The sequence below is a fragment of the Mercenaria mercenaria genome, chromosome 2, assembly GCF_021730395.1.
Source record: "Mercenaria mercenaria strain notata chromosome 2, MADL_Memer_1, whole genome shotgun sequence".
Classification (NCBI taxonomy): domain Eukaryota; kingdom Metazoa; phylum Mollusca; class Bivalvia; order Venerida; family Veneridae; genus Mercenaria; species Mercenaria mercenaria.
This window is the reverse complement of record NC_069362.1, coordinates 11,614,389-11,634,418: the sequence shown is the minus strand read 5'-3', so window position 1 is coordinate 11,634,418 and position 20,030 is coordinate 11,614,389. Positions and strand designations below refer to the sequence as shown.

The 20,030-nt window shown below is 35.6% G+C and overlaps 2 protein-coding genes across 5 annotated transcripts in view; both read left to right on the top strand.

Annotated features, from left to right (window-relative positions):
- The window catches only part of LOC123563183 (uncharacterized), a 75,495-nt gene extending 74,478 nt beyond the window's left edge, over positions 1-1,017 (top strand). For all 4 annotated transcript variants that reach the window (XM_053529894.1, XM_053529891.1, XM_053529906.1 and 1 more), the window contains exon 13: positions 841-1,017. In XM_053529894.1, the coding sequence (XP_053385869.1) occupies positions 841-905 (65 nt within the window). In that variant the 3' untranslated portion in view covers positions 906-1,017. The remainder of the gene's footprint in view (positions 1-840) is intronic.
- Positions 1,018-8,507: 7,490 nt separating this feature from the next.
- Positions 8,508-13,636, top strand: LOC123562569 (ovoinhibitor-like). The gene is made up of 7 exons (XM_045355198.2): positions 8,508-8,641; positions 9,104-9,208; positions 10,694-10,882; positions 11,329-11,505; positions 11,959-12,080; positions 13,038-13,230; positions 13,481-13,636. Exons 1-7 carry the CDS (start codon positions 8,617-8,619, stop codon positions 13,549-13,551), a joined length of 882 nt encoding a protein of 293 aa, XP_045211133.2. The 5' UTR covers positions 8,508-8,616; the 3' UTR covers positions 13,552-13,636.
- Positions 13,637-20,030: the final 6,394 nt, after the last annotated feature.

The following is a 20,030-nucleotide window of genomic DNA, read 5'->3' as shown; positions in this document are numbered from 1 at the left end:
CAATAACGACTAGATCTTTATAAAACTTTGTCAGAATGTTTGTCTTTGTTCAGTATCTAGATTAACCGTTTAAAATTGGTTTACCTGCAGTCAAAAACTAGGTCAGTAGGTCACATTGTAGAAAAACCTTGTTAACCCTTGAAAACTGCATTTTCTATTTGATCTTGATAAAAAATGTCAAATGTTTCTCTCCATCAAATATAGTTATCTAGGTCAAATACGAGGTCACTTGGTCAAATCACAGAAAGAAATTGTTAACACTCAAAAGGCCACATTTTCTACCTGATCTTCATGAGAGTTGGTCGGAATGTTTGTTTTAAATATAGAATAAATTTGAAACTAGGTCAACTGGGAAAAACTAGGTCATTAGGCCAATTAATAGAAAAATCTTTGTTAACACTTCAGAGGAAACTTTTTCGACTTTGTCATCATAAATGTTTGTCTATATGAAATCTAGGTCAAGTTAAAGTAGGGTACCTAAGGTCAGATACTACGTCACTAGGTAAAATCATTAAGAAACTTGGATAATGATTTAACTGATAGATCTACATTCAAAATGCTCAAAATGTTTGTCTCTATGAAATCTAGACCATATAAAATACTATATTATCTGGGGGTAAGAACTAGGTTAGGTAAGTGATACAAGGCCTTCACGGCCCTCTTGTTTAAAAAATATCACAACATTTATCAGACATGAGTCACAGCAGAAAAAAAACATGTTATATTAAGGGGGCAATGCGACCTTATTTCTCCATATATAAAAAATTGGCAACACTCTTTAATATCATTGTGAGAAACAAATGCGCATTTTGTTTTTAAAATCACTATCTCTGTTTCTAGGTTCATTCATTGAAATATCGTGTGGTGGTTTGGGTTTGATGATGGCTCTTGTTCTCCTGACTTGATACAGATGCCATAGTACCAGAAGCAACATTGATGAATTTTCTAGTTTAATCTGGAATTATTTATGTTTGCCTGTAGATTGTTTAAAATAAAATAAATTATTACATAATCAGATTTAGTTGACTGAATTTGTTTTGATGTGTTTACTACAGCCCAATACTTTAATTTGAGTGTTAGGCAATGCAATTCATTGGTAGAGGCATTTGAGGTGACCAGAAATGCTACTTGACAAACCATTGATTAGAGATGCCTTGCACATTATTATATCTTACAAATATAATATAAAAGAAAGAGATGTACATTAATTGAATTTAGAGACAGCTTTCATCTGCAGACAATTGCTAAAGAATCATTTATGGTGAATCATAATGTTTGGTGAATGTTACACCATTCGGCACTTTTTCAACAGACCAGCTATTTTATTATGGCCCTCCCCCGGGAGACGTATTGTTTTTTGCCCTGTACGTCCATCCGTCACACTCCATTTCCGATTAATAACTGGAGAACCATTTGACCTAGAACCATCAAAACTTCTTAGGATGACAGGGCTTACAGAGTAGAAGACTCCTTTTGTTTTTGGGGTCACAGGTCACAGGGGTCTGAACATTGAAAGCCATTTCAGATCAATAAGTTGAGAACCACTTGACCCAAAATGTTGAAACTTCATAGGATGATTAAACATGCAGAGTAAATGACCGCTATTGATTTTGGGGTCACTGTATTAAAGGTCAATGTCACAGGGGTCAAAACATGGAAGTCCATTTTTATCAGTAACTTGAGAACCATTTGACCTAGAACCTTCAAACTTCATAGGGTGATAGGACTTTAAGCGTAGAGTACCCATATTATCTTTAAGTTGCTAGATCAAAGGTTAACGTCAGAGGGGCCTGAATATGGCAAAACGTTTCTAATCAATAACTTGAGAACCACTTTACCCAGAACGTTGAAACTTCATAGGATGATTGGACATTTAGAGCAGATGATCGCTATTGATTTTTTGGGTCACTTGATCAAGGTCACAGGGAACATAGGAAACGGTTTCTGATCAATAAATTAAGAACCATTTGGCCCAGAACCTTCAAACTTCATAGAATGATAGAAATTATGGAGTAGATGACGTAATTGATTTTGGTGTCACTTGAGCAAAGGTCAAGGTCACGGGCCTGAACATGGAAAATTTTATCAATAACTTGAAAACCACTTTACCCAGAATGTTGAAACTTCATAGGATGATTGGACATGCAGAGTAGATTACCCATATTGATTTTAGGGTCACAGGGGCAGGAACATAGAAAACCGTTTCCAGTCCATAACTTGAGAAATACTAGGCCCAGAATGTTTAAACTTTGTGGGATAATAGGACATGCCGAGTAGAGGATCCCATCAGTGTCTCTGACTTCCGCTCCTGTCCACTATTTACTTCTTGCCTATTACCACTATGCATGCGCTTTTCTACAAAAGCGTCTTCTAGTTACCTTACCTGAAACAAAGGTGTTTAGTGTAAGGCAGGTGAACCATTGTCCACAATTTTACCGTTAACACTGAGTATAATTTTGACCCAGCCTTAATGAACTAGGTCAGAATGGTTGCCTTAAAAATAATGAAAATAAGACTGTTTGATACTGGGTTATCTGGAAACTAAAAGCAGGCTTTCAAGTAGTCCTACTTTTTAGGTCTGTTCCTACTTAAAAAAAAACTAGTATTCCTACTTTTTTATTAAAGAAGAAGAAATATGTTAACAAAAGTTGTTAGTCTATTTGTAGAATGAAATTTGTTACATAATATAAGGACTGGTGGTACACTGGTGAGGCTCTGCTATGTACAATTGGACCTCAGAGCATCATGAAATAGACTGACCTTCTATATGAGGCCAGGCTGAGGGGGCCATGCACCCCAAGCCCCAGTTGGCTGAGAAGTGATCTATACTCTTCAAAGTTGCACCAAACTACATTTTGGCAAAGAAATAATATTTTCTCAAAATGTAGATCCAGAGGCCACCATTACCTATACCTATATTTCAAAATTTTCCTGGGTTTTCCGGGAGTACCCATCCAGTACCTTAAACTTTAGACCAGAAAAAAAGATGCACCAGAGGCCAGCATTTAATAACTGTATTTTAAAATTTTCCAGGAAGAGTGACCGCCCCCACCCCCTAAAATGACAGGAATCCCTCCTCCCATACATCAAGTTTTAGACCAAAAATGACCTAGAGTCCAGCATTTCATACCTATATTTCAAAAATTTTCCAGAGTTCGGGGGTGGGGGGGGGAGCCCCCTGACCTCCCTAAAATGAGGGAAGTACCCTTCCAGTACCTCAAAATAACACTCTTCCCCCTAATATGGACAGAGGCCCCTCCCGAACCTACCCCATCTCGGCGCCATGCACCTCGCTGGTGACGCTTTTGTTCTAAATTGGTGCCCCCTCCCCCATCAAACATTTCTGTATATTATGATTGAAGTGTAACTGAGTAACTGAGAATTTGGGGTAAGTTTGTTCTTCTAAGTTCCTACTATTTATCATTAGATTCCTACATTTTTTTATATCAGAGGCTCCTACTTTTTTATCAAAGGTCACTTGAAAGCCTGTAAAGTAATCCATGTCATGGAAGAGCATTGTTGACATCAAGAGCGTTATTTACCCGATCATCATGAAGAAACATAATTTTGTCCAAAATCTATGGCATGTTTGAAACGTCGTCACGCAGTCAAATCGTAGAAAAAATGTTGACTCCAGAACCCACAATTTCTACAAGAGGTATAAAATCTAGGTCTAATTTGAAATGGCGACCTAGGGTTGAAGCACAAGGTCAATATATAGAAAAACTCATGACTGGAGGAACAGAACATAGCTATCACTGAAATGGTTCCAACTTGGCGGAAGTGTGTAGGAATCTGATCAACATAGCTAGGTAAGGTTTCAGTTGTTGTCTGTACATGATTTTTACCATATCCTTTCGGTTATTAACTAGAAACAACAGGATCTTAAATGTTGTCTTCCACCCACAAACCCATGTTCAGTGCAGTTCTTTGGCATCAAGGTAAACACCTACATTTTGTTTTTATAGAATTTTGAATATATTGGTAGACCAAAATGACCCCTGATTGTGTTTGCATCGTAGCTTGGGTTAATACTTTGACAGTGCATAGTAAATTATCATTGCATCAATACGAAATCAAGGTATTGATAAAAAGCTTATATTATTGAAATGGTCTACATTATTCCCCCAAAAATGACCAATTAAAAGTGTGTGCCATCCCATCAAAAAATTGCACTTAACAAAAGTTTGTGATTTTCTAACTGATCTGCTTAAAATCAGATTGTGATGTTGAAAGCTAGGTGAAGAATAACTCTGAAATGATTACTGATTAATTTCCAGTTAAGGTGTAATCTATCAAAAAATTACACTTAACACAATTTTGCGATTGTCTGCCTTTACCTTTTTGGAATTGTGTCTTAATGAGGGCTAGATCAGGAATAAAACAAGGTCATCTGTGGTAAAAATACTTTAGCGTGAAATTTATCAATCTTTAAATATTGTGTCAGAATGTTATTCTTCATGTAGTCTGTGCTAAATTAAAACCTCATATCGTGTCAGAAATTAAGTCACTAGGTCAAACCATAGATATGTTTTACACACACAGGCCACATATTTACTAAACGCCCGTTTTAACTGTGCTATATGGTGCGTGTGTCTGTCCGTCATATTTCGTGTTTGGAACATCACTCGATAACCGTTCAAGGTTGAAATATAGGTGGGTGGCAATGAGACAATGTGCAGAGCGCATGAACGAGGTAAGGTCACACAAAAGGAGTTCAAAGGTCAAAATTTGAAAGTATTATTCATTTGCATACCGTTCAAATTGATGTTTTTTGTTGCGCCAGCCCCCATCCCTTACCTCTACCCGCACCGGGAAAAAAAAACAACATTTTTTTTTGTGCCCGAGTATTCCATCACCACCACCGCACAAAACCTCACAAATTTCTAAATTTTACTTCCCCTTCCTCTGCTCTAGTATTTTGCCTTGCTATATGGAGCTTATCTTGAACATGGCAAATCGAAGTTAAGCAACCATTAAAACACATTTTGGTTTTAAGCCTATTACATTTGAAAACTTTATAATGAACAAAATTATCATCACACAGTTTGTTCCTTGTTAGAAATGTAGGTTTTATCATATTTTATGTATTTTTTCTAAATTACTTCCCTTAAAAATAGAATTTCTCAAATAGTGAACTGTTTCTATTGATTTTGTCTTGCATTTGATAGATATTGGAATATTTCAATTATTTAAACCAAATGGCAATAGTTAAAACTTCGCGGTTTCTATATTCATTTATTTCCAAAATATCCTGGTTAAACAACCAAGTAGGTAAATGGAGGTTATAATGATTTTACAAACATGCATTTCGGTTGAAATTTGGCTAAATATGTATTTATCAAATTTGTGAAATGTAATACAGTTGTAATATCAATACGTTTATTAAATTGATATGTATGCTGAAATAACTTTATCTTGGCAACCAGGACATGAAAATACATACAGTGATTATAGTAAGATCTCCGTAAACCCAAGTTAAATGATCATTTGTTAAGTTTTCGAACAAATCCATTATTTGGTTTAACAGTATTTCTTGAATAATTGCAGTTGTTGCAATGTTACAAATATATAAACATAGAGGACTGAGTAGGAAGCTATAAACTTTTTTTAGAAACTCTCCCCTTAAATCTATTACTTGACCAAAGTCTAGTTAACCACTTAAATGAAATCTTGTATAATTGTACGTCAATATAAAATCTAGGTCTTGTGTTGAAAACTAGGTCTTTGCTTCAGATAAAAGGGAAATTGTCAATTTATTCAAACCTAGAAACCATTTTAGCTTGCCTGATGTACAAGAATCTTAGTAAGAGTTTTTATATAGTCTCGGTCAGATTTGAAACTGGGTGGTCTGGTAAAAAGAGTGGGTTACTATGTTAAATCATAGAAAAAAAGTGAAGATGGCATCTTTACTTATCATGAAAAGTTATCACAATATTTAAAAACGGGGAATAAAAACTAGGTCAGAACATGAGAAACACGATGCTTCGTTCACAGCATTTTCTATTTGATTTGTATGATTTTTTTTCAGATTGTTGTCTTCACTATACCTTGGTCATGTTTGAAAATTGAATTATCCTGTTTCAATACCCAGGTTATTAAAATGAATCATACTATATTACATAACAAGAAATATCTTTAAAAATGATGGTCGGCGAATTGTAATAAGGAAAGAAGTTTATGAGTTTTTTCATCTAACATTCATCTTTCATCTAACATTTTTCAAATTGCAAAACTAAACACCGCACTTTAACAATTAAAATGGTTCTCTTTTAATTTTTTGCAAAGGTTTCGTAGGGTTGCAGTTTTGTTTCGTTTATCCTTAGACGAATAATTACAGCAGTAGTTTGATGAAGATTCATGAAGCGGTTCATGAGAAGAGGTCATTAAACGTGTTTGTATTTTTAGCTAAATTGTTCCCTATCCCCATTTGTAACAAAATAGCAGGAAACCTACGGTATTGTTACACAAAATCCATTACATTTTAGTGGTTAATGCGAAGAAAGGCATATCTACTTTTAGCTATAGTGGTCCCTAATAGGGCCCAAGTTCCTATATAAATAAATTTGGGAGAGGACCTTATAATGATGCTCCAGACCAAGTATGACAAAGATCCACCAAGCTGTTCATGAGACGCTGTATAAAGGCATTTCTAGTTTTAGCTCTAGCAGCCCCTAAAAGGGGTTAAATGTCCGAGCTGAACAAAGTTGGCTGCGGACCTAATAAAGATGCTACAAATCAAGTTTGATTAGAATACATGAGAAAAAATCAATTAAAGGATTTTTTATTTATTATTTTTAATTATTTCTAAAATAGGTCAACTGATCCCGCTTTAACAAATGCATATTCGCTATTCATGAATCTTTTGACAATGACGTCACACCTATAAAAAAGGGAAAGTCAAGCAAAACATACAATTGTAATTATTTCAATATTTCTGTTTCATAAGCAAAGTTTGTTCGTAGTCATATAACATAGATAAACTGTATGCAACGTACCTTCATTTCAGTGTAATGAGATTCAGTCATTATATAGCATATACATAATAAAACAGATTTCAACTGAGTTCAATATTTGCATACCATACTAAAGAAAAATATTCATATATAATAAATCAGTTAAATAATTTATAACAAATATATCAAAGCAAACAAGTACTCATTTTAATATGCAATCTGAATAAGTCACAAAAGCAAGAAACCTTTTCATATACAGACGACAATTGTAACAGGGAAAATCTTTTAAAAAGCACTTCTCTACATAAAAGACTCTTATCACACCCTTATTAATGTGATACGCAGACCGTATTCAGCTCTTCCTTTAATTTGATATATGTGGTATTTGAACAGGTTTTTATCATATTTATTAAACTTACTTATCATTTTGAGATATATCAATATTTTTGCTAAAATATACTTAGCCAAAGTTAGCTTTAAAACTGTGAACAGCGTCGTTTAGGATAAACGCTTTGTCTACATTTCACTCAGCGTAGCACAATCAACAGAGTGAAAGAAATTGACGCTCTCGTCCAATCAGGCAGAGTGTTGCATAAATCTTCCATTTTGATAAATTATCTATAATGCATTATCAAATAGTTTGATTTGCAAACTGAAGTCACGTGGCATAGGTAACGAAAACCAATTTAGACGGCGTCGCCGAAAAAATAAAGTGGTTTCTATACCCATTTTGTTTAAACACTTCTAATGACAATTCCACCTTCATTTCTGTACTTTAATATATCATAATCGCCACCTTTCGATATGTATGAGCCTTATAATTAGGCTTCAAGCCACCAAAACCCGCTGCCGGCCTTTCAGGGAATTGTCTTTAATATGAGTTTGAAAGCCCACTGTCTGTGCAGCATTCTTCTGCTTTCTGCTATTTGGGCATCAGGAATTTTCTCCGTAAATGACATTTGTCACGACATTACAAAAACATATGCAAATTTATACTATAATTTCTTTAAAGGGAATGTCCAGTTGTAATTATAACCCCAGATACAAAATATACTATGTTTGAGTCACAGAACTGTTCGTTCATTAGTCTGTGTCTAAACTGCTTAAAACATACATCAACTGTTTACCTAACAGTATCCGCTCCATATTGTCAAAACTGCTAGGAACTAACATCATTTGTTATAACCTCATCAAGACAACATGTACGGCCTACAAACCAGGGTCAAGGTCCCGCTGAGTTCAAACGTCAAATAGCTTTAATTCATGGCAACTGCATATTGTCTAAACAGACGGACGGACGAAAAGGTTGATTACCTCAGATCTTCCGCCAAAAATCGGACCCTAATACTCGTTAAGCGGTGATAACTCCATTAAAGAAATAAGAGTGTCATTTTGTCTTGTTTCTGGTGTCATTTATATGTCTGTCAGTCTGGCTCGTACCATATCCATAGCAATTATGCATATAGGGGTTAAACATATGACACAACAAGACTTGTTGATGACAATGTTTGTGCCAAGTTATTTTTAGAATTATTTTTATCTTCATGTAATGTATCTCTTGTTAAAGATAAGACTATTGCCATAAGGGACGTGAAGAGTTACTGATAAGAACAGCGAGTCGTGATATTGTGATTCTCTTTTGTTCAAGTTTGGAAGCAATATGATAGGAGTGGCAATTTTCTGCGGTAATTATTAAAATATTCGGTTATTTTGTTTATATAAAACGTTTATAGTTCGTGTAAATGAGGTGGTATATGAGGTAGATACTACCAGTCCATGTATGGGGTTAATAAGATGTCGTAAATCATAAATATTTTAAAATAAATTGTCTTATTTTTGCGCCGATTGCGAAGGCAACTGACTTCATGTCGTTATAGGTAGAAAATTGATGGTTCTACCTTGGTGCCTGATTGTGCGTTGTGATTAAGGTTAATTCTGACACTGACCGTCGTAAATTTCACGACGTTACATTAAATGGTCCTTATGTTTGATTTAGAGCTAGAAGAAATGAAAGGAAATATTATCGAACACACTAAACTGAATGCACATGAGGAATAAAGTCTTGTAATTTAAGCACAATATTTGTGTGTTAAATTTTAATGATAGCACTACATGTAGCAAGGTAGCATGTGTACTTTCTTCCGCAGTTGTTGTTTTTGTTGGTGTATGTAATGGACAACACTGTGGAAGTACTTCGACTTGTGCATCACAACATGGTTCACATGTGTGTGGTACCAACGGAATAACGTACAGTAAGTATATCCAAAAGTATTTACATTAAGAGTTTTTCTTTTTTTAGGAAGGATCTACAATAGTAGAATTTCAATCAACTACTTCAATTAGATTTCAGATTACATCTGAAATAAAAACCAGAATGTGTATAATAAGCCTACACATTGATCGTTTCTGTTTCGAGATTTTTATAGGGTTTCCAAATAGATAATTAATTATAACAAGAGGACCATGATGGTCCTGAATCGCTCACCTGTCCCCACATGACCCAGTTTTGAACTGAGTATGACGTCGTTTTTTTTCTATCATTTGACACAGTGACCTAGTTTTTGAGCTCATGTGACCCAGTTTTGAACCTGACCTAGATATCATCAAGATAAAAATTCTGACCAATTTTCATGAAGATCCATTGAAAAATATGGCCTCTAGAGAGGTCACAAGGTTTTTTATTATTTGACCTACTGACCTAGTTATTGACGACACGTGACCCAGTTTCAAACTTGACCTAGATATCATCCAGGTGAACATTCTGACTAATTTTGATGAAGATCCATTCAAAAGTATGGCCTCTAGAGAGGTCACAAGGTTTTTCTATTTTTAGACCTACTGACCTAGTTTTTGACCACAGTTGACCCAGTTTCACACTTGACCTAGCTATCATCAAGATGAACATTCAGACTAATTTTCATCCAGATCCCAGGAAAAATATGGCCTCTAGAGAGGTCACAAGGTTTTTGTATTATTTAACCTACTGACCTAGTTATTGATGACATTTGACCCAGTTTTAAACTTGACCTAGATATCATCAAGGTGAACATTCTGACCAATTTTCATGAAGATCCATTCAAGAGTATGGCTTCTAGAGAGGTCACAATGTTTTTCTATTTTTAGACCTACTGACCTAGTTTTAGACCGCACATAACCCAGTTTCGAACTTGACCTACATATCATCAAGATGAACATTCTGACCAACTTTCATAAAGATCCGATGAAAAATGTGACCTCTAGAGTGGTCGCAAGCAAAAGTTTACGCACGCACGGACGGACGACGGACGCTGCGCGATCACAAAAGCTCACCTGTCACAAAGTGACATGTGAGCTAAAAATCGTGACCCCGGCGGTAAAGCCAAAGTCAGTTTCAACAGTTTCGTGCTGATGCGATGACATATTTACCATTAAAGTCATTTTTTTTATATTTTGGATTTGTTTATAGGAGCTCAATAACTAAAGACTTTTCAAATGAATACATATACTTAAATAAATAGTTTTATTGTTTCATTGAATGAAGTTGTTTCCAGCTCGATATTCAAATAACCTTCAAATTATGTTTCAATATAAACCAAAATACACGACGTATACTTTTGAAGTTGTTTTTTTTTTGTGTGTGTGTGTTACATTAAGTACTTTGATTCACAAAATTAACCATTACAGAGTTTTTATAAATGAGCAAAATTCAGTTTTCCAAATTGAATTGAGAAATCTGAACCTTTTTTTCTTATGTTCAGCGAATTACTGCTACCTGAACCACGCTATATGCCTGTACAAGCTGCAGCACCGTCACCTGGCGATGGCCTACATGGGGTACTGCCACAGGACTACACCAGCTACACACATAGACACCAAACATTGTGATGTTATATGTGACGAGGAAGAACCAACCAATCGGGTTTGTCTTAGCGACGGACAGACTTATGGTAAGCCTTTGTTTGGTTAACAATAACTTGGTTAATAGTTGATAGCTGGTTTTTATAAGAATTTTTGTAGTACTGTGGCAAATATCGGAATGTCTGACTGAGAATTTCGTCTATTACCTGGAAATTGTCATTAAAAGGAAACTTTAACCGTCGTTACATACTTTATATACCTTTGAAATGCTGATTTATTTTTTCAATTTAACTTTCAGGTGATAGTGGTATTTTAAAAATTGTGGCTATTTACCATTCAACTTCGCATTCTTACATTAAAGGTAGATAATTAGCAATTGGCAAATTTGGTAAGCTGTTATTTGGTAGACAATTATCACAATGTGTTCCGCAATTCAAACACTCGTTTACTAAATACAGAAAGCTTAAATTCAAAGCTTATCTTTGCACTACATGTATATTGAAATAAGTCTGAATAATGGTTTAACTTTCTGAAGATACACAGTGTGACGCTAACAACGCGATATGTAACGCCACACACAATCATCAACACTTGACTGTAGTTAGCAAAGGTCCATGCCTTGACCTGCACAGCTCCTGTGCAGATGCCTTACATTCTCACACCTGTCCGCACACACAGGATTATGTCTGCGCTACCAATGGATACACATATGGTAAGAATATTAGATGACGTCATTCAATTCTCGTCTGAGTTACTTATATTTCGTGCAAGAAAAATAAGAAGTACCCATGTTGCAATCTTGGTAATTTATTCAGCGTGAAAATATGACTTGCCTGTTTGGACGAGATATTGTATTCAAAGTATTGACACATATTAATTAATGCATCGCAGAAATTCTTCGTTTTGCTAAAGTGTTTATCATCCTTCAGTCTAATGAATTTCAAAATTTTCGTTCTGGAAAAAATGTTCTTTATGAAATTCGGGCGTTTTAATTATAATGATGGCGTTTAACACGGTGACGTTTAAATTACTTTTTTCTAAGACAGTGAACGGTATCGTCCTTTTATGGCTATTTACAGCTAGGTCTACCTTTGTTGTCTTTTTTTGTGTTTCGACCCGTGTATATGGTAATAGAACATTTAGTTAGTTTGTGTGTAATTCACAGCAAACGAATGCTACCTGAGAACAGCTCAGTGCCGACTTTTATCATCTCCGGACAACACTAAACCGATTGAAGTTCTGCACGCGGGCAAGTGTCTAGACAACTCTACAAATCTATCTAGGGATGTAAGTTACTGTATATTGTGATTCAACAATTGGGTATTGAAAACAAACATAGTTAAACATTGAAACAAGACTCGTCGAGTTGTCTGATGGCTCAGTTAAGAACGCTTAGTGATCGTTAAGTTTATTTGAAATTCTTGGTTCAGTGTATATGCTTTGTTGATACTAGATTGAGGACCAGTCTGACTGGTGGTAATTTGAGGACTAGAATGATCGGTGGTAGTTTTAAGGTCAGTCTGAATGATGGTAGATTATTGAAGATCAGTCTGAATGATGGCAGCATGAGGAACAGTCTTACTGGTAGTAGACTACGGATCGGTCTTATGATGGTAGCTTGAGGACCAGTCAGATTTGTGGAAGCATGAGGATCAGTCCAAATGGTGGTAGCTTGAGGACCTGTCTGGCTGATCTTAGCATTAATATCAGTCTGAATTTCGGTAGCTTGAGGACCGGTTTGAATTGAGGTAGATTGAGGACCAGTCTGACTGGTGTTAGCTTGAGAATCAGTCTGATTTCTGGTAGCATGAGGTTCAGTCTAACTGGTGGTCAGTTCGACTGATAGCAGTTTGAGGACCAGTTTGAATGGTAGAAGATTGAGGATCAGTCTGACTTGTGGTAGCTTGAGGATCAGTCTGACTATAGGTAGTATTAGAGTAAGTCTGAATGGTGGTAGTTTGCGGATCAGTCTAAGTGGTTGTAGTTTGAGGATAAGTCTGATCGTGGTAGCATGAGGATCAGTCTGAGTGGAAGTAGTACAAGAATCAATCTGACTGGTGGTAGATTGATGACCAGCCTGAATGCTTGCAGATTCAGGACCAGTCTGAACGGTGTGTAGTTTGAGGACCAGTCCGATTGGTAGTATCTGTAAACATACTAAATTGACCAATAGTAAAGATTATACTTGACAAAGTTGGAACATAATTACAGGACGCTACTAGTAGATATTTTTATACAAACTAGGTGGATTGCTCAACATACGCAGACATGAACTATGAACAAATACCTGTTGCGGTGGAAGGTGGTCTGACTCAGGTTGTGAAGATCAATCGCTGTAACACTACTGTCGGTCATCAAAACTTGGTGTGTGCTGATGGAATTACATACTCGGATGAGTGTCACTTCTGTCATAGAATGGCATTATTGCATAAGATATGTAAGTACCGAAATAATAATGTATAACGAAAATAAAGACTATTACAAAAAGACATTTTAACACGATGACGTAATTCAAACTCAGTCAAAGACCGTTTAGAGAATCTAATGCAATGTAGTGTTTCTGTTATGTATATGAGCAAAATAACTTCTATCGACTTTATTAACTAACTGTGTATTTAGTATGTGTACTATTCTTTGGCTTAATTAGCATAAACGCTTTTAATTTGCTTTCATTAATATTTTTCCAGCTTACACGGATGGATTGACAATACCCATCGCATATGACGGCAGATGCCACCACCAGATTATCATTGGATAGATCCGGCCGCTTTATGTACAGAAAACTATTGTATTCGAAAATAAAAAAAGACATTTAAACATAAAATAAAGACAATTATGTCAAATATTATTGTTGTTCAAATAAGTGAAAAATTAAGGCCGAAAATATATGTTATGTTAAAATACTCTAACTTGGACTTTCTATAATAGTAGTATATAACAATCGATTTGGGAGAGTGCCTGCAGCCCTGCAGCCCGTCAAGTGACCCCATAACGTCATCAATGACTGCGCACGAACAATGGGGCTGGTGTCGTATGTCTGCGCAGGAACAATGGAGGTGGTATTGTATACAGCCAGCGAGGTCAGAAATTCCCATGAGGTCATATGCCGCACCCAGCATTCCAAATAACAAAAGAGAGTAGGTGAGTCAATCCGAAATTCTCATGACGTCATGGCCGCACCCAGCATTCCAGTAGGTGAGTCAGTCTGAAAAACCCATGACGTCACCTGGCACGACCTTAACCTTCCGGTACCACCCAGCTTCTCTATTTTCTCTTTTTTAGCATTAGACAATAGAGGATCTTTTATAACGGTGTTATCACCATAGTTATTCATATTCATTTCTTGACCAAAGTTTTATTGTTCTAACATAATAGATTTCTTAACTGAATAACTGTAAACCGCTCCCAGTTCCACTTTATATTAAAACTATATTAAATGTAAACAAATTTATTCAATCAACTAATCAATCGATATACAATACCCTAGGATCAAATGACTAAGAGATATCAATCGGTGTCAGTTACACTGTACGCGGTAAGGCGTAACACGATCTCTCTATCTCAACTGGTGAATAGAATGTAAACGAACTTTGTAATTTCAATTAAACATTTATTTCTTTTAACCTTTTAGAAATGTTAGACTATATAAATTTGTAAAGGATTCACTGTTACACAGCTCTGTTCTGTTCTCGATTAAATATTTATTTCTTTTAACTTGTTAGTAGTGATTGACTTCACTGTTAAACAAGTCTTTTCTGTTCTATTTAAAAATTCTTTTTAACGGTTTCCACTTCATATGGTGGAGGAATATGTCACGATAGATACCGCTAGGAATCGCGTTGTTTGTTTTTTTTGGCGACATGAGAGACAAATATAGGAAAACGATAGCGAAAAACTTTGCTTACGCTATGCTATGGTATCGTGCTTATAGAGCCATTAAGGAAACAGTATCCGATCTGTAGTTGATAGATGGCTACGCTATTGAGGATGCGTGGAAGTACGCGATTAACAAAAGGATTTACCTGTTTGAAAAAACATATACGAACCTCCAGAAATAATGGCACCAGTTGGACAGGATTGAGCTGGAAGAGTGACGCCGATGGGCTGATGCAGAGAGTCGAGCGTTGGGCAGAAAACGAACTGTTACGGTTAAAAAATCAGCCCCGAATATGCATTATCAGCAAACGTTTTTGAAGTGGTTGAAAAATAAAAGACAATTAAACTGTAAACGTCCTCGGGCGGGGCGTATGTTCTCCGTGACTATTTGATAAACGACATTGTGTCTGAAATCATTAGTCCTCCACCTCTGATTCATGTGGGGAAGTTGGCAGTTACTTGCGGAGAACATGTTTGTACTGGTACAGAATCCAGGAACACTAGTTAGGTTAACTGCCCGCCGTTACATGACTGAAATACTGTTGAAAAACGGCGTTAAACCCAAAACAAACAAACAAATAAACTGTAAACATAACTTTGTTTTATCTAGCGATTACTATTATCGAATGAGGAGGAGATGATTTCTTGCTATGTCTACAAGAAAATAATTAGAATTGACTATAATATTACAGTCTGCAGCAAACAATTGCAGAGTGTAATGGACGGATTACACCAAACCGGAAGTGACTACTCAGTGTTACATGCGAAGTAGTCCAAAATGTAGTTCCATGCTATGGATAAAATCTGGTATAATGAGTGAAATGAGGAGGTGACAGTTAAATTTTTGACTTATTTTTATTGCTTATTGTATTGAGAAAAGATCTAGGCCATTTTCATTGTGAATTTCCTGGAATAAGTTTTATTCTTTGCGAAAAATGTCTACCTACGCGTAATTGCTACACTGCTGTTTACATGAGGGCATTTTTAGAGGGTGATGTTTCTCAGAACAGATTATTTTTCTTATATACAACATAACATGTCAATATTTTTCTTTTTTTTGATAAGAAGACATGTTATACTAAATGACCATATGTGGTTTTCATATCATTGAAATGCTCTAAAGTGCTGAAAATGAGGTCTGAATGTTTTGTTATTAATATGAAATAAATAAGGAATTGAACTGGTAGAATGTAACCTATAATGGTTGAAGTGGAAACCGTTAAAACGGATTTTTAAATAGAACAGAACAGACTTAAGTGAATCATTTACACATTTATATAGTCCTAACACTACAACGAGTTAAAACAAATAAATGTTTAATCGAGAACAGAACAGAGCTGTGTAACAGTGAATCCTTTACAAGTTTATATAGTCTAACACTGCTAACAAGTTAAAGAAATCAATGTTTAATCGAAATTACAAAGTTCGTTTACTTTCTATTCACCAGTTGAGATAGAGAGAGATCGTGTTACGCCTTACCGCGTACAGTGTAACTGACACCGATTGATATCTCTTAGTCATTTGATCCTAGGGTATTGTATATCGATTGATTAATTGATTGAATAAATTTGTTTACATTTAATATAGTTTTAATATAAAGTGGAACTGGGAGCGGTTTACGGTTATTCAGTTAAGAAATCTATTATGTTAGAACAATAGAACATTGATTAAGAAATGAATATAATGAATATGAATAATATAACTATGGTGATAACACCGTTATAAAAGATCCTCTATTGTCTACTGCTAAAAATAGAGAAGCTGGGTGGTAACGGAACGTTAAGGGTGTGCCAAGTGACGTCATAGGTTTTTCAGATTGGCTCACTTACTGTCTTTTGTTATTTCGAATGTTGCGTGCGGCCAGGACGACAATTTACTCGCCTACTCTCTTTCGTTATTTGGAATGCTGGGTGCGGCGTATGACGTCATGGGAATTTCTGACTTCGCAGGCTGTTATACGATACCATCCCTATCGTTCCTATGCAGACATACGATACCCGTCCCATTGTTCGTGCGCAGTCATTGATGACGTCATAATGTCACGTGACGGGCTGCAGGGCTACATGCACTGTTAATATACTACTTACAAGGTCACAACCATCTGAATAGTTTTCCCTATATATTCTATATAAAACTGACATGTTTTCAAGAGCTTCCAAACATAGCTAGACCCATTTCAGAGAACAAATCCTTACCTCATTTTAAAGAGTTATGATAAAACTGATATAAAATGGAGAGAAAAGTAGGGGTCATGTATCTTCTAAGAGAGATTTCTCTGGTCACATTTGCTTACTGTAAACTGACATCAAAATCACACTGCTGTGACCTGGAAGTACTACTCGTACTACAACTGAGATTCACTTCACAAAATACAACCTGCTCTCACAATTTTCCTACCAAAATGTCACAAATACATCCACAATGAAATTTAACAGAAACTAGCTTTAATTTAGACCTCCGTTGCCATGCCAAGTGAAAAATTAGTGTTCAAATACCTGGCAGCCATTACGCGACTAGACCAGATGGCTTCCCACGCTGGTTCCTTTAGTATAGTTAGGCCACAATGAAGGTAATTCTTGTCTCTTCTCGACACTATATAAAATATACAAATTTTATTTGAAGCCAGTGGTACATAATATTGACAACATTAGCTATTTATAGCTATTCGGTGACATGAATAAAAAAGTATACTTGCAAGTTCACGTCGATACATCGTACAGCGTACAGCGGATATAGCTGGTCCCGTGAGCCAAACTAAACAAGAAGGTCGAGGTATTTAAATTTTAAATCCACATTCTATGTTTTTATTATAGAGGCCGTTTACATTCAAACTTCTGCAAATAACTAGGGTGTACAGAACATGTAGAACACTTAAAGCATATTGCCATGGCCGAAAGACGAAATTAAGTGTGTAAAGTTCGGATGCTCACCGCTGATTTGAGCACACCTGCAAAAAGTTTCTTTCGTTTAGAAACGTAACTGCATCAGTTATCAAAAATGTGAATTGTACAATTTGTTCATTGCAACCTTAAATCGATCCCTGCCAAATACTAGAGCTTTTGTGTTCAACTTGCAGAGAAATTCATCATCAATCGCATGCATGGACTGTACAGTGTGTAGGTCCTCTCGCCTGTATACTGCAAGGGGGGTAATTTTAATCTGTACGGAGTATAAATTAGAATTTGTTCTTACTGGAAGTTGCAAAAATGGTATCATAATTATACTACATACCTATATTTTCAGTTGATTCTTTTAAATGTTTGCTTTGGGCTAAAATGTTCTTACAAATTTGATACATTGGATTCTTCTCAGAAATTAAATGGTTCAATTTTTTCATTAGTTACGGTTTAACTTATAATTAGGTTAGATTTGGGAAAGAATTATCTTCTTAAAAAAAAAACTCATTTCAGACAAATTCATAAAGAGATGCACTTCAAATCATGATTACAATGAAAAAGTTACACTGCTGTGATTTGTTACTAATATGTGATTAAGTTTTTAACTTTTCCAATTTTTGCAGTTGATGAAATAAACTTTTATTATTTTATCAACTTTTATCTTTTCTGGTGAAAAACATTCAGATGTAAACTAAAAAGTGGGATAGAAGAGTGTTTTCAAATGTATAAATTCCCCTCGAAATAATAGAGTGAGCATAGTTTAAAGAATGTGTTTTACCTAATGGCGAAATTAGAGGTCCACATGAAAAATATTTAGTCTGTACTACGTATCGTCCGCCGAATTGTGATAATGATTATTGGAACAAACTAAATTTGTGTCTTGAAAAAGCATTTGAATTATGTCGGAATATCTTACTTCTTGGAGGCATAAATGAAGATCAGCTGAACATAAATAACAGTACGCGTCGTAATATTTTATTAGTAAATGATATGGTCAGTATAATAACCGAGCCAATTAGACAGTGACTACTTACTCATCGAATCTCATTGATCCTATATGCAGTGTCCTATAATATTTCCGTTCTGAATTCGGGTACTTATATTACGCCTAAAGACATAAGTGATCATTACGATACATAAGTTTTTATTTGATTTAAACAAACATCTTCTGCTCCATACAAAAGGCGCCTATGGAATTATAAAAGAGCTGATTTCGTAAAGCTTAATCACTTAATTCGTACTAAAGACTGGTCCTTTATTAACCTAAGCTCGATTGACGAAGCTTGTGTTTTGTTTATAACGACTTTTTGAGATTTGGCAATGCAATGTATACCTACTATTATCACATGTTTGACGTCGCGGGTAGATACAGACAAACATTTGAAAAATGGAAAGAAAATCGCCGTTTTTGACTGAAAATTGACGTTCAGTTTCGCAGCATTTTTCGGCTTTAAATCAGCATATTAAAAAATCCCTGAATTAAATTTTTGATTTTTTTCAATACACGGTGTTAAAAATGTATACCGAGTCCAAATGACAAATAAAACTGGGGGGGGGGGGGGGGGGGGGGTCACCGACTTAGTTTTTTTCGGTACATGTGATTTTATTTCCCCCACCCCCATGCGTAAATTATGTACCATAATTCGACGTCTGCAGATTGAGACATCATAATTCAGCCATTTTGAAAATTGCTTTAAATATATTTTCTATATAATAATGATTTTTTTTTTCTTATTCAAAGTACCAATTAACAAGATTTCCGTTGTAATACACTGTTAAAATTAAAAATTCATACATATGCAATTGTGCAGATAGTTCGGAGATTTCACATTTGAAACAAAAAGTTAAAGCATAATTATTGTAAAATATCATAGATGAGGATTCATATATTTTTAAGTTTGCCCTCCACAAGAGTACAGCTTAATTGTTTCTTGTTTTTCTTGATATTATCCCTAACTTTCCATAAGCACACACGCACGCACGCTAACCCCAATGTCATACATTTTTACTATTTCGTTTCTTACTTCTCCAGCATAGTAGCATATGACAATAAGATTAATTTCCATGGGCTTGTCCGGTAAATTATCCGCTCCACACAAATGTTCACATATTTTGACGGCGGAACTTGGTTTTACTAGTCAGAGTATTTTGAAATTTTATAGCAAAGGGCACTATTTTAGATATGAGTTCCAGGACAATCATGATATGAACCGCGCTATGGGAAAACCAACCTAGTGCGTTTGCGACCAGCATGGGGATCCAGACCAGCCTGCGCATCCGCGCAGTCTGGTCAGGATCCGTGCTGTTTGCTTTCAAAGCTTATTGTAATTAAAGAAAACCTTAGCGATCAGCATGGATCTTGACCAGATTGCGCGGATGCGCAGGCTGGTCCGAATCTATGCTGGTCGCAAATGCACTAAGTTGGTTTTCCAATGGCACGGCTCATATAAGAGTTTTCGCTTTG